This window comes from Salmo trutta, chromosome 31 (assembly GCF_901001165.1).
Source record: "Salmo trutta chromosome 31, fSalTru1.1, whole genome shotgun sequence".
NCBI lineage: Eukaryota > Metazoa > Chordata > Actinopteri > Salmoniformes > Salmonidae > Salmo > Salmo trutta.
In genome coordinates, this window is record NC_042987.1 from 28895012 (window position 1) to 28908553 (window position 13542).

General features: G+C 44.7%; 2 protein-coding genes across 3 annotated transcripts in view; one reads left to right on the forward strand and one right to left on the reverse strand.

The window, feature by feature from the left end:
* Window positions 1-5299, forward strand: fam151a (family with sequence similarity 151 member A). Its single transcript, XM_029725947.1, has 8 exons — window positions 1-262; window positions 549-701; window positions 981-1130; window positions 2923-3085; window positions 3386-3610; window positions 3738-3877; window positions 4221-4355; window positions 4531-5299. Exons 1-8 carry the CDS (start codon window positions 97-99, stop codon window positions 5175-5177), a joined length of 1779 nt encoding a protein of 592 aa, XP_029581807.1. The 5' UTR covers window positions 1-96; the 3' UTR covers window positions 5178-5299.
* Window positions 5271-13542, reverse strand: part of LOC115169880 (acyl-coenzyme A thioesterase 11-like) — a 23364-nt gene continuing 15092 nt past the window's right edge. Inside the window, exons 4-16 of one of the 2 annotated variants that reach the window (XM_029725948.1) lie at window positions 11882-11942; window positions 11645-11746; window positions 11171-11306; window positions 9075-9228; window positions 8285-8404; window positions 7894-8032; window positions 7683-7738; window positions 7503-7569; window positions 7023-7106; window positions 6711-6844; window positions 6402-6566; window positions 6193-6319; window positions 5271-6056 (exon numbers count right to left, since the gene is read on the reverse strand). In XM_029725948.1, coding sequence (XP_029581808.1) covers window positions 5874-6056; window positions 6193-6319; window positions 6402-6566; window positions 6711-6844; window positions 7023-7106; window positions 7503-7569; window positions 7683-7738; window positions 7894-8032; window positions 8285-8404; window positions 9075-9228; window positions 11171-11306; window positions 11645-11746; window positions 11882-11942 — 1528 coding nt within the window. In that variant the 3' untranslated portion in view covers window positions 5271-5873. The remainder of the gene's footprint in view (window positions 6057-6192; window positions 6320-6401; window positions 6567-6710; window positions 6845-7022; window positions 7107-7502; window positions 7570-7682; window positions 7739-7893; window positions 8033-8284; window positions 8405-9074; window positions 9229-11170; window positions 11307-11644; window positions 11747-11881; window positions 11943-13542) is intronic. The other variant, XM_029725949.1, reaches the window with a different exon arrangement.

A 13542-nucleotide genomic window follows, 5' to 3' on the forward strand; every position in this document is an offset into this window, starting at 1 on the left:
ACAACAGTCCAACAGTCCTTGTCTGCCTGTCTACACTGAATCTGACTGCACTTGTCACAGCTTTGAGATCTCATAGAGGAGGAAAAGACAGAGAAAATGTATGAAGAAGGAAAGAAGAAAGAGGAAGAAGAGAATGAAGACCTGAGGAGATATTGTCGATACTTTACTAAAGAACAGTTGATCACGCTGTGTGTCTGTGTTGCTCTGCTTGTGCTACTTCTGGTCATCATCATCACCTCTGTTCTCCTGACTCAAAATGGAGGTAAATATCTCTCTCAAAAAAATACAATCAACAGTTATTTACTTACTGATCCCAGAATACAAATTAATCAGCATAATAATCAATTGAAATATATAATCTGTTGATCTTAACACTTTCAATAATTGTTTTAATAATGTTGAAATGGCGTTTGTATCTACTGTAACCCATGTTACGCCTTGCTTGTATCTTGATCACTATAACTGCAGTTTCCATATCAATAAGGGCTACAGGTTACGATAGCTAATCATCTGTGATGAGAAGATAATAACTGTTCCTGTGCCTACTGGTAGGGCATCTGAAACGGTCCTGCCATTCCCTACTGATGGAGACATGCTGGACTTCCTCATCCAAACTGGAGACATCAGGGAGAGAGACGCGCTGTACGCCACCTGGTATCACCGTGCCAACAACAAGTCAGAGATGAACATAGCACTGCAAAGTAATTTAAAAAAATAAAAGATGCATTGTTCTCGGAATTCTATGAATTCTATGTAACCTTATGGTACAGAAAGTGTCAACATTAAGTCTACATTTGACAGTATACAGAGGGGATTTGCAGTAGCATTCACTTAGGACACACCGTAGCAAAACGTTTCCCAATGGAAAATGAAAAAGCGTGTTTCTTATTGGACACGTTCAGGTAGTCCCTCCCTGTTTCAGTCCGTTTTAATCTGTTTGGTGGCTAGTGAACACAACCCTGTTCTGTCCCCCTCTCTAGGTTCTATCATGGTTCTGGAGGCTGATGTGACTGTGCAGGGATACGCTACGGTCAACGTGACCACCATCCCCATCATGGCTCATCCTCCTGCTGTCTACAGTGACAACACTCTGGACCAGTGGCTGGATGCCGTGCTCCAGTCAAAGAAAGGTATCAAACCTAGCAATATGACTTCAGATATCAATTCAACTTTAAATATCAGAGCCTAGTGAAACAGTTTCTTCTGGTCCTTTAATACCAATCTATAAAGTCAATCAATTATCCAAAAGGATCTAAGCTATGCATAATCACATGAAATCTAATGTACAGTTGTGGCCAAAAGTTCTGAGAATGACACAAATATTAATTTTCACAAAGTCTGCTGCCTCAGTTTGTATGATAGAAATTTGCATATAATCCAGAATGTTATGAAGAGTGATCAGATGAATTTCAATTAATGAAAAAGCCCCTCTTTGCCATGCAAATGAAATGAATCCCCCAAAAACATTTCCACTGCATTTCAGCCCTGCCACAAAAGGACCAGCTGACATCATGTCAGTGATTCACTCGTTAACACAGGTGTGAGTGTTGACGAGGAAAAGGCTGGAGATCACTCTGTCATGCTGATTGAGTTCGAATAACAGACTGGAAGCTTCAAAAGGAGGGTGGTGCTTGGAATCATTGTTCTTCCTCTGTCAACCATGGTTACCTGCAAGGAAACACGTGTCATCATCATTGCTTTGCAGAAAAAGGGCTTCACAGGCAAGGATATTGCTGCCAGTAAGATTGCACCTAAATCAACCATTTATCGGATCATCAAGATGTCACGCCCTGACCTGAGAGAGACGTTTTTTCTCTGTTTGGTTAGGTCAGGGTGTGACATGGGGTGGGCATTCTATGTGTTGTAATTCTATCTTGGTTTTTCCTTTGATTGGCCTAGTATGGTTTCCAATCAGAGGCAGCTGTCTATCGTTGTCTCTGATTGGGAATCATACTTAGGCAGCCCTTTTTCACACATTCAGTTGTGGGATCTTGTCTTTGTTTGGTTGCATGTATTTTGCACTACGAAGCTGTTCGTTCGTTGTGTTGTTTATTGTTTTTTGCTGGTTCACCTTTAAAATAAAAGATGATGAACTCAACTCATGCTGCGCCTTGGTCTACCTTGAACGACGAACGTTACAGATGATCCTACCAGCAAAGGACCAAGCAGCGTGGGCCGATGGACTGGACATGGGAGGACATCCTGGATGGCAAAGGATCCTGGACGTGGGAGGAGATCCAGGCCGGAAGGGATCGCCTCCCATGGGAACAGGTGGAAGCAGCGAGGGAGGTACAGCGACGAGATCAACAGGCAAGGCAACAACGGAGGCCCGAGAGGCACACGGGTAGATTGGCTAAGGCGGTTTTAAGACCTGAGCCAACTCCCTGTGCTTAACGTGGGGAGCGAGTGACTGAACAAGCACCATGGTATGCGGTGATGCGCACTGTGTCGCCCATGCGCACTCACAGCCCGGTGCGCTCGGTACAAGCTCCTCACCGTTGCCGTGCTAGAGTTGGTCGTCAGCCAGGAAGAAGTGCGCCGGCTCAGCGTATCAAACAAAAACCCACAAATTCTGACAAACTCCAAGTATTGATTATGCAAAAATGGGCTGCCATCAGTCAGGATGTGGCCCAGAAGTGAATTGACAGCATGCCAGGGCGGATTGCAGAGGTCTTGAAAAAGAAGGGTCAAAACTGCAAATATTGACTCTTGGTATCAACTTCATGTAATTGTCAATAAAAGCCTTTGACACTTATGAAATGCTTGTAATTAAACTTCAGTATTCCATAGTAACATCTGACAAAAATATCTAAAGACACTGAAGCAGCAAACTTTGTTGAAATTAATATTTGTGTCATTCTCAACTTTTGGCCACGACTGTAATTACGTACAACATGCCTGTAATACAACTGACTCCTTCAGGCATAAAGCTGGACTTCAAATGCATCCAGGCGGTGACTCCCTCTCTGGGCATCCTGAGCATGAAGAACCAGACTAAAGGCATCAACCGGCCGGTGTGGCTGAACGCTGACATCCTCCCTGGGCCCAACGTCCCAGCCTTCTGGCCTGTCATCAACGGACCTGAGTGAGTAGCAAGGAAAGAGCAATCGTATTAGCCAAATCCCAGACCTGTATGTTTTGTTTTATGCTTCAGCAAACTAATTTTACAATACAGATCTCGTACCAGCAGGATGGATTGCCAAGTACAATTTAGTTTCAACCTTTTCTTTCACAATAATCATGACCAGATAGATTTTTCTTATTCAATTTAATTAAGATACCAGTGCTTTATTACATGTCACTGTCTGACTTGGAGATCTAACAGGATCTCAAGGTTTGAATCAGTCTCATACTAATTATACCCAACTATCCTGTCTCCATGCAGGTTCTTGGCAATGATCCAGCAGAGTTTTCCAGACGTGACCATCTCTCCTGGTTGGGCAGTTCTGTATCTGCCCCAGTTCCCAAACGTCACCTACACACAGGCCATGGTGGAGGACATGTACGCCATCATCAAAAATGTCCCTCAGACAGTCACCTTCCCCGTCCATGCGCTCATGACCAAGAACGGATGGCCTCACATCAGCTGGCTACTCAGCCAGTCACCAAAGTAACTAGAACAGCTCCTATACAGTAATTGATCTAGTCGTGACTTTCATATCTTCCAATCACACTGATGGAGGTTACACTTGTCTGAATGGTGGACAATGAGATAAGCTGTCTGTCCCTGTGTACAGGTTCAGTCTGACTCTGTGGCAGAGCCAGGAAAAGAACCCCAGTGTGAATGACCTGCTGTTCGTCAGAGACAACACCAACCCTAAGCGGGTCTACTATGACATCTATGAACCTGTCCTGTCCCAGTTTAAAGAAGCTGCCAGTAAGTCAAACCCTGTGAAACTCTCCTCTGGGACCCCCGGACGTTTCAGAATTTTGTTGTAGCTCTGAACTAGTTAACCCGATTCAGGATGAGTTGACATGTTGTGCTCACATGGAACAGCTGGGGGTCCCTGAGGAGAGTTTTGAGAACCGTATATGACTTATGTACAGTCATACGAATCATTATCATTAGCTTATTCATTATTAGTATTACCATTCTACATTCCTGTCTTGAAAATGTATTTCAAAAGAATTTGACAACAACTAGTAAAACCAAATGGTATTTCCAACCAGTCCATCCTGATATTAATGTAAACAGGACTGAGTTGTTTGTGTGATTGTAGAGCAAAGAAATCGGCAGAGGAGGTTCTACCCTGGAGGAGACCTGATTGACTATTTCCAGCCGAAATATAGAGATGGCTTGTACATCCAGTGGAACACAGTCACAGACAGAGCCTCGCTGCTTTCTCTGCTGTCAGGTAGGAGTGATGATGATGAAGGGTGAGGGTGTAACCAAAATGGCAACCTTAGAGAATTGCAATGATAGGCTTTATACAGATATTTTGTTTTTTTGTTCAGTGACATTCATACTGTCTAGAGTTCAATATTGAATACAGCGGTAAAATCTCCTGATGGATTCATAATCTGTTGCAGACAGTGCCAGTGGCATGCTCATCATTCCGGTAGGATCTGGTTCCGCCCAGCCTGGGGTCCCAGTGGTGGAGGGCTCCCGTCCAGAGTTCCTTCTCCAGGACTGCCTGAACCTGGTTCTGGCCTCTCCAAAACCCTGTGGTATCTACTTAAGGATCCAGTCCCAGAGCCAGCTGGAACCCTCTCTTCACCTCCTCAGCTCAGCCTACCACAGCGACCTCCTGTACCGCCCCATCTGGGTCAACATGGCTCTGTCCCATGGAGCCTTCCAGACCCAGGGCTACATCTCTGGGAGGGAGTTCCTCCACACAGTCAACCAGGTGTTCCCTTATGTGACCCTGGCCCCCAGCTGGCCTCTTGAAGTCCTGAGGGAGGGCTATAACAGGGCCATGGTGGATGACATGGAGGTTTTACTGAAGGGGACATGGCAGGCTGTGTCTCTGCAGGTGAGGGCGGAGCCACTGGGGAGATCTGTGGATGGACAGAGGAGGATTCGGGAGGTGCAGTCACGGTACTCACTTACAGTGGAGACCGGGATAGAAAGTGGGATTGATGAGGAGGCAGGACCACAGGCAATCATGGCCAGCATCTCTGGGAGCAAAGACAGAAGTTTGTTTTTTATAACTGAGAACTACAGGTCTAAGATGTGAAGACATGATCACCTCTTAAATGACAGTTTGCTACATTTTCATCTCATCTTTTGTTGAATTTTAAAGTAAATAAAAACCAATGAAAAACAACCATTTGATTGTAATATATTTATAGTAAAATTGTTAGCAATAATTTTGTACAATCTTTGTAGTTAAGTTTTTTTAAATATATAAAACTTTATTGCCCATAGTTTAAGATATTATATTCTTATCTTATGTGTAACTAGGCTGAAACATTTGAATGCCTCATCATAAAAAACATCATAAAACGCAGTGTTACGTTCTGTATTCTGACCCTTTATAAAAAAAAAATACAGAGCCCTTCTCAGTAAAAAAAACATCTCGTTAGTATTCATTCTCTGGAAAACTTAAAATACAATTTACATTTGTCTCATAATTTTCACATGTTATAATTGGAGATGCAAAACATTGTTAAAAACCATCAGTGCCCCTAAAAATGTTTGCTGTAGATGCTCCTCTTTCATTAGCCTGGTCCCAGATATATTTTACGGTCATTGTCAATGGCCATAGGAGTTGGCAAGACAGCACAAACAGATTTATGAACATGCTCATTACATTATTCAGTCTAATAAAATAAGACTTGAACTTCATCAGATCATCTAATAGCAGTCTGTTAAATCCATCAGCACAATACTCATCGAGGGTGAGGGGGTCAGGTGTGGTGAGGATAGGGGGTTACAGTAGTGTACTATTCAGTGTGGAGGAGGGTGGTTGGTCTTTGGGGGTAGGGTTGTCCCTGTTGTCCTGGAGGAAGGTACTACAGGTGCAGAAGGTGCCGTAGAAGCTGGAGGAGAGCCCGGCGATGTCTGTGGAGATGTAGGGCAGGACCTCGGGAGACGCCTGGTTGAAGTAGGAGATCTAGGAGGGCCAAACAGGATAGGAGTTGTCCTCATCATTAAAGTTGCCACCGGTCATGGTCATTTTACCAGTGGTAATTCAAGAGACTACAAACACATTGGGCAAACAATTTGTTACTGGTTGCACACTTTCTTACCTTGGATACAGTGTTGGAGACCTCCATGATGCTGAAGCCGGCACACAGCACCTCCCCTCTGTTGTAGCCCTCTGTAGGAGGGTGTGTGGGTAGAGTGACCGAACGCAGAGCAATAACATAAGGGTCCCTTGAAAAGAAAAGAATCTCTTTCTATCACATTGTCTCTCTATTTTTCTGTCTGTCTCCCTGTCTGTCAGTCTGCCACTCACCCGCTGTCACACGGCGGTCTCCTGGAGGCCAGGAGGATGAAGTCCTGGACCATCCCTCCCTGATTGACTGAAGGGCTGCTACTGACCCCACCCTGGCATATGGAAGGAGTCACCACGCGGTACAGAAAGTCATCATCGTCCACCCTATGAATCAGCTCACACCTCCTACACAGGGAAGGTCATGAAATCAGGAGAAGCCAGTGACACATACTATGTAGTGCAGGAGGCTGCTGTGTATACTCTTGAGGCCTTATACACCTCATAAGAGAGGGTCCTGTGTCTGTGCATACAGATACCCAAGATACCCACTCGTAGTTTGGATCCCACTCCACTCTCTTGCTGAGGTCAGAGAGCACCATGAAGGCCCTCTCAGCCGGGACGTCTGCCTCAAACTCAATCTTAAAACTCAACACCTGCTTCTGCTCCAAGGTGTACAGGCTCACCTGTGGGCCAGAGAGGGATTACATAAGCCATGATTAGTCCTGAATTTAACATGAGCCCAGAGTATTTCCTGGTTTGGCACTGTGATCGAGAAAAACTCTGGGCCCTCGTGGCCATAGCCTGTGTCCCACAGTGGCTCCCTATCCATTATGCCTAAATAAAAGTCTCAACCCAGCTCACCTTGTTTTTCTCAGAGTTTAAAACCCAGTTGTTTCTGGCAGCCAGCATCTTCAAAGCAGACACGTTGTTGTAGCTCAGGTACACCTGCAGCCATTCAAAATACATTCAAAGTTATTGTTCCCATTTGACACTTGTTCAGCTTCAAACACAGTAAGCACAATGTGTTCATTGGGAGAGTTAGACATGACATAGCACTTTAGCACTCACGCAATCACCTGGCGATACATTTTATAATTGATTTCAAGGCCCAGGTGATTGGACAGTCCATAAAATCGGCCCATGCATGTATGACCTTTGGTCTTACTCGTGACTAAGATGTGCTAATCATTCTAGATCAATCTTGGATCTTAATCAACATGTCAACTCTAACCTCTGTACTATTCTAAACTGTTTCAACTGCTACGGTGAGTGAGAAGCAGAATGAGAACCAGAGGGTGTATTCTGTACTGTTTGACGTTAAGGTCTCTCGTCGTCCTTTACCTGGTTGCTGAGGTCCCACGGTACAGATAAGGGCACCTCGGTCTGCTTGCAGGATATTATGTACTTCCTGAATGGACACACAGAGATCTGTTACAATATTCTATTGTGTACACCATACACTTTGCAGGCTACATTTCAGTCACGATTAAAGTTACTCAGAGGAAGTATCCTTCTCTTCACCTGTCAAGTCGTATTTTCTTTCTAGCGATGGCCTCCTGATACCGTCTCCTTCCCTCCTGTCAGTGAAAGAGGTTAAATAAGGACAATATTGTGAAATAGGGTCCTTAGGTAGTTACTGTTCATTAACTGCTAATAAAAATCTAAATAAAAATGTATAGAATTGTTTTATCTAATTTCACTCAAATTTGAATGAGAACTGGTTGACTCTGACCAGGGGTTCAGGTTGTATTTTTGGCAACGTGCAGGGCTTGCCATCCCTGTCGCAGACCTCAAAGATCATGAAGGCGCTGTTGATGTGCCTCAGAGGCTCCTCCCCCTGATAGGCCTCTGCACAAACGCCCACCTCCATGCTGCGACATCACAGGGACACAGCCAATCACATGACCATCTCAGGTCAGCTCAACATTCCAATGTAAGTTAATGACAAAAATTAGAATTTATTCAAGATTAATCAAAAAATGACTCAATAAATCAATCAATAATGTGAGCACAAGTTCTCCCGATCCTTATCACCATTGATTTGAAATACTCAAATACAAAAAACTGTCACAGTCAAACCAATTTATAGCCTTGCTTTATACAGTATATGATTTAAAGCTCACCTGTTCTTGAATGCGTTGTTTACGATGGCTTTGAGGACCAGCCGGTCGCCCACTTGTGAGGGACCCCTGAAATGGAACATGTCAATGCTCCGCAGGGTGGGGTGGGCGTTACACAGACGACTGGAGAGGAGGAGGAAGAGGTGGAGTAGGGAGAGGGGGATGAAGAGGAGTGAGAAAAGGGAGTGGAGGAATGAGAGAAGGAGGAGGAAGATGAGAAGGAGGATGAAGATGAAGATGATACAATACTGTGTAATTACATTCTTATCACACTCTGCTTGTGTGGTGTTTTCTGTTCTTGTTTAACAGTGTGTGTGTGTCAAATCAAATGTTATTTGTCACATGTGCCGAATGCAACAAGCCCTTAACCAACAATACAGTTCAAGAAGAGTTAAGAAAATATTTACTAAATAAACTAAAGTTAAAAAATATCATAAAAAAAGTACATAACAATAACAAGGCTATATACAGGGGGTACTGGTACAGAGTCAATGTGCGGGGGTACAGGTTAGTCAAGGTAATTTGTAAAGTGACTATACATAGATAATAAACAGGGAGTAGCAGCAGTGTAAAAACACAGGGGGCGGGGGGTTTTGGGTCCATGTAAATAGTCCGGGTGGCCATTTGATTTATTGTTCAGCAGTGTGTGTGTGTGTGTGTGTGTGTGTGTGTGTGTGTGTGTGTGTGTGTGTGTGTGTGTGTGTGTGTGTGTGTGTGTGTGTGTGTGTGTGTGTGTGTGTGTGTGTGTGTGTGTGTGGGGCGGGGGGGGGTAGCCACGATAGTAGCCACGTACCTAGCAGCGATAGTAGCCACGTTCTCCATCCAGGCCATGATCTGTCCTCCGAACGTGTTGACCTGGTGGTTGGCATGAGGAGGGAGAACCAGCTCTACACTCTCTACCTGCGTCCTCTCTGCTGGCACCGCCTTCTCAGCCTCCTGGACCTCCACTAACACACACACATAAACACACAGGTTATTACAGCACCTGTCAGCACACAAACTCAACGTTACTTACAGTGCATTTGTAAAGTATTCAGACCCCTTGACTTTTTCCACATTTTGTTACGTTACAGCCTTATTCTAAAATTGATAAAATTTGTTTCTTCCCCTCATCAATCTACACACAATACCCCATAATGACAAAGCAAAAACAGGTTTTTAGAAATGTTTGCAAATTTATAAAAAAAGGGTTAACTGAAATATCAGACTTACATAAGTACTCAGACCCTTACTCAGTACTTTGTTGACGCACCTTTGGCAGTGATTACAGCCTCAAGTCTTCTTGGGTATGACGCTACAAGCTTGGCACGCCTGTATTTGCAGAACCTCTCAAGCTTTGTCAGGTTGGAGAGCGTCGCTGCACAGCTATTTTCAGGTCCCTCCAGAGATGTTCGATCGGGTTCAAGTCCGGGCTCTAGCTGGGCCACTCAATGACATTCAGAAACTTGTCCTGAAGCCACTTCTACATTGTCTTGGCTGTGTGCTTAGGGTCGTTGTCCTGTTGGAAGATGAACTTTAGCCCCAGTCTGAGGTCTTGAGCGCTCTGGAGCAGGTTTTCCTCAAGGATCTCTCTGTACTTTGCTCCGTTCATCTTTCCCTTGATCCTGACTAGTCTCCCAGTCCCTGCTGCTGAAAAACATCCCCACAGCATGATACTGCCACCAGCATGCTTCACAGTAGGGATGGTGCCAGGTTTTCTCGAGACGTGACGCTTGACATTTAGGCCAAAGAGTTCAATCTTGGCTTCATCAGACCAGAGAATTTTGTTTTTCATCGTCTAAGAGGCTTTAGGTGCCTTTTGGCAAACTCCAAGCAGGCTGTCATGTGCCGTTTACTGAGGAGTGGCTTCCGTCTGGCCACTCTACCATAAAGACCTGATTACTGGAGTGCTGCAGAGATGGTTGTCCTTCTGGAAGGTTCAACCATCTCCTCAGAGGAACTTTGGAACTCTGTCAGAGTGACCATTGGGTTCTTGGTCACCTACCTGACCATGGTCATTCTCCCCCGATTGCTCAGTTTGGCCGGGTGGCCAGCTCTAGGAAGTGTATTCGTGGTTCCAAACGTCATCCATTTAAGAATGATGGAGGCTACTGTGTTCTTGGGGACCTTCAATGCTGCACAATTTTTGTGGTACCCTTTCCCATATCTGTGCCTCGACACAATCCTGTCTCGGAGCTCTACGGACAATTCCTTCAACCTCATTGCTTGTTTTTGCTCTGACATGCACTGTCAACTGTGGGACCTTGTATTGACAGGTGTGTGCCTTTCGAAATCATGTCCAATCAATTTAATTTACCACAGGTGGACTCCAATCAAGTTGTAGAAACATCTCAAGGATGATCAATGGGAACAGGATGCACCTGAGGTCAATTTCGAGTCTTATAGAAAAGGGTCTGAATACTTCTGTACATTTTATCTTTATTTAACTAGGCAAGTCAGTTAAGAACAAATTCTTATTTACAATGATGGCCTACCCCGGCCAAGCCTAACCCGGACGAAGCTGGGCCAATTGTATGCCGCTCTATGGGACTCCCAATCACAGCCGGTTGTGATACAGCCTGGAATCGAACTAGGGTCTGTAGTGACGCCTCTAACACTGATATGCAGTGCCTTAGACTGCTGCGCCACTCAGGAGCAAATAAGCTACTTCTGTTTTTTTTGTTTTATAAAATTGCAAAGAATTATAAAAACCTGTTTTCGCTTTGTCATTATGGGGTATTGTCTGGAGATAAAAATACATTAATTTAGTCAACTTTAAAACAAGGCTGTAACCTAACAAAATGTGGAAAAATACTTTCCGAATGCACTGTAGCATAAAGTGTCATACACCATTACAGTTCCAATAGTGAAGATAGTCCTCCTGCAGAGGTCATTACCACGGCGACTGACCTTGTTGAAAGGCCCTGTTGGTGAGCAGGTCCTTCATGATGTCAGCGTGGACCAGCCTCATCCTCCTCCTCTCAGCTGCTAGGCTGTGCTCCACCTGCTCCTCCTGGGTACGGGGGACCAATGGACGCAGCTGCACCTATGGAGTGGACACACGCACACACACAAACAAATGCGCGCACGCACTCACGCACACAAACACACGCATACACAAGCACACAAATGCACGCACACAAATGCACGCACACAAATGCACGCACACAAATGCACGCACACAAATGCACGCACACACACACACACACACACACACACACACACACCCCAACACACACACACACCAGGTTATTATAGTACCTGAGAGTATATGCACACACAGTCAACTCAACATTACTCAACATCAACTCTTACACATCATCACAACATCTGTATCCTTTCATTAACGTTCTTCCACACACTATGTCCCCAATCAAATCTCACCTTTCCTCCCGTAGTGCGCTGGGTGACAAACGTGGCAAATGCCTGACACACCCTCCAGTGGCTATCGCTGAACAGGTCCTCACAGTTCACCACGATGCCAACCTTGAGACACACACACAAAGCATCACAAAGAATAAAAATCACAGGAATTCAACTATTTGTCCAGCCAGAAATCCATCCGTTAGGATAAAACTATAGGTCTTATTTAGGTGTTATAGGGTTTGAACGTGGCCTGACCTCCATGCTAGTGTTGAAAGCTCGGTTGACTTTGGCTTTGATGTTGACCACCTGTCCAACCCTGAAAAAAACATACACCCATTTCCACTAGTGTACTATGTCAACCACACTAGGCATGGCAAAAATAACAAATCCACAATCTAAGCTGTGGCTCCAGTTCTTTACTGTACAGTGGGGGGAAAAGTATTTGATCCCCTGCTGATTTTGTACGTTTGCCCACTGACAAATAAATGATCAGTCTATAATTTTAATGGTAGGTTTATTTGAACAGTGAGAGACAGAATAACAACAAAAAAATCCATAAAAACGCATGTCAAAAATGTTATAAATTGATTTGCATTTTAATGAGGGAAATAAGTATTTGACCCCCTCTCAATCAGAAAGATTTCTGGCTCCCAGGTCTTTTATACAGGTAACAAGCTGAGATTAGGAGCACACTCTTAAAGGGAGTGCTCCTAATCTCAGTTTGTTACCTGTATAAAAGACACCTGTCCACAAAAGCAATCAATCAATCAGATTCCAAACTCTCCACCATGGCCAAGACCAAAGAGCTCTCCAAGGATGTCAAGGACAAGATTGTAGACCTACACAAGGCTGGAATGGGCTACAAGACCATAGCCAAGCAGCTTGGTGAGAAGGTGACAACATTTGGTGCGATTATTCGCAAATGGAAGAAACACAAAAGATCTGTCAATATCCCTCGGCCTGGGGCTCCATGCAAGATCTCACCTCGTGGAGTTGCAATGATAATGAGAACGGTGAGGAATCAGCACAGAACTACACGGGAGGATCTTGTCAATGATCTCAAGGCAGCTGGGACCATAGTCACCAAGAAAACAATTGGTAACACACTACGCCGTGAAGGACTGAAATCCTGCAGCGCCCGCAAGGTCCCCCTGCTCAAGAATACATATACATGCCCGTCTGAAGTTTGCCAATGAACATCTGAATGACTCAGAGGACAACTGGTGAAAGTGTTGTGGTCAGATGAGACCAAAATGGAGCTCTTTGGCATCAACTCAACTCGCCGTGTTTGGAGGAGGAGGAATGCTTCCTATGACCCCAAGAACACCATCTCCACCGTCAAACATGGAGGTGGAAACATTATGCTTTGGGGGTGTTTTTCTGCTAAGGGGACAGGACAACTTCACCGCATCAAAGGGACGATGGACGGGGCCATGTACCGTCAAATCTTGGGTGAGAACCTCCTTCCCTCAGCCAGGGCATTGAAAATGGGTCGTGGATGGGTATTCCAGCATGACAATGACCAAAAACACACGGCCAAGGCAACAAAGAAGTGGCTCAAGAAGAAGCACATTAAGGTCCTGGAGTGGCCTAGCCAGTCTCCAGACCTTAATCCCATAGAATATCTGTGGAGGGAGCTGAAGGTTCGAGTTGCCACACGTCAGCCTCGAAACCTTAATGACTTGGAGAAGATCTGCAAAGAGGAGTGAGACAAAATCCCTCCTGAGATGTGTGCAAACCTGGTGGCCAACTACAAGAAACGTCTGACCTCTGTGATTGCCAACAAGGGTTTTGCCACCAAGTACTAAGTCATGTTTTGCAGAGGGGTCAAATACTTATTTCCCTCATTAAAATGCATATCATTTTCTAACATTTTTGACATGTGTTTTTCTGGATTTTTTTGTTGTTATTCTGTC

What these genes read in the sequence shown, in the direction of transcription:
- fam151a (XM_029725947.1), top strand. Translation starts at nt 97, where the DNA reads ATGTATGAAGAAGGAAAGAAGAAAGAGGAAGAAGAGAATGAAGACCTG. An exon ending in CTACTCAGCCAGTCACCAAA is followed by an intron (nt 3,611 to 3,737) that starts GTAACTAGAACA and finishes CCCTGTGTACAG; the next exon opens with GTTCAGTCTGACTCTGTGGC. An exon ending in CCAGTTTAAAGAAGCTGCCA is followed by an intron (nt 3,878 to 4,220) that starts GTAAGTCAAACC and finishes GTGTGATTGTAG; the next exon opens with AGCAAAGAAATCGGCAGAGG.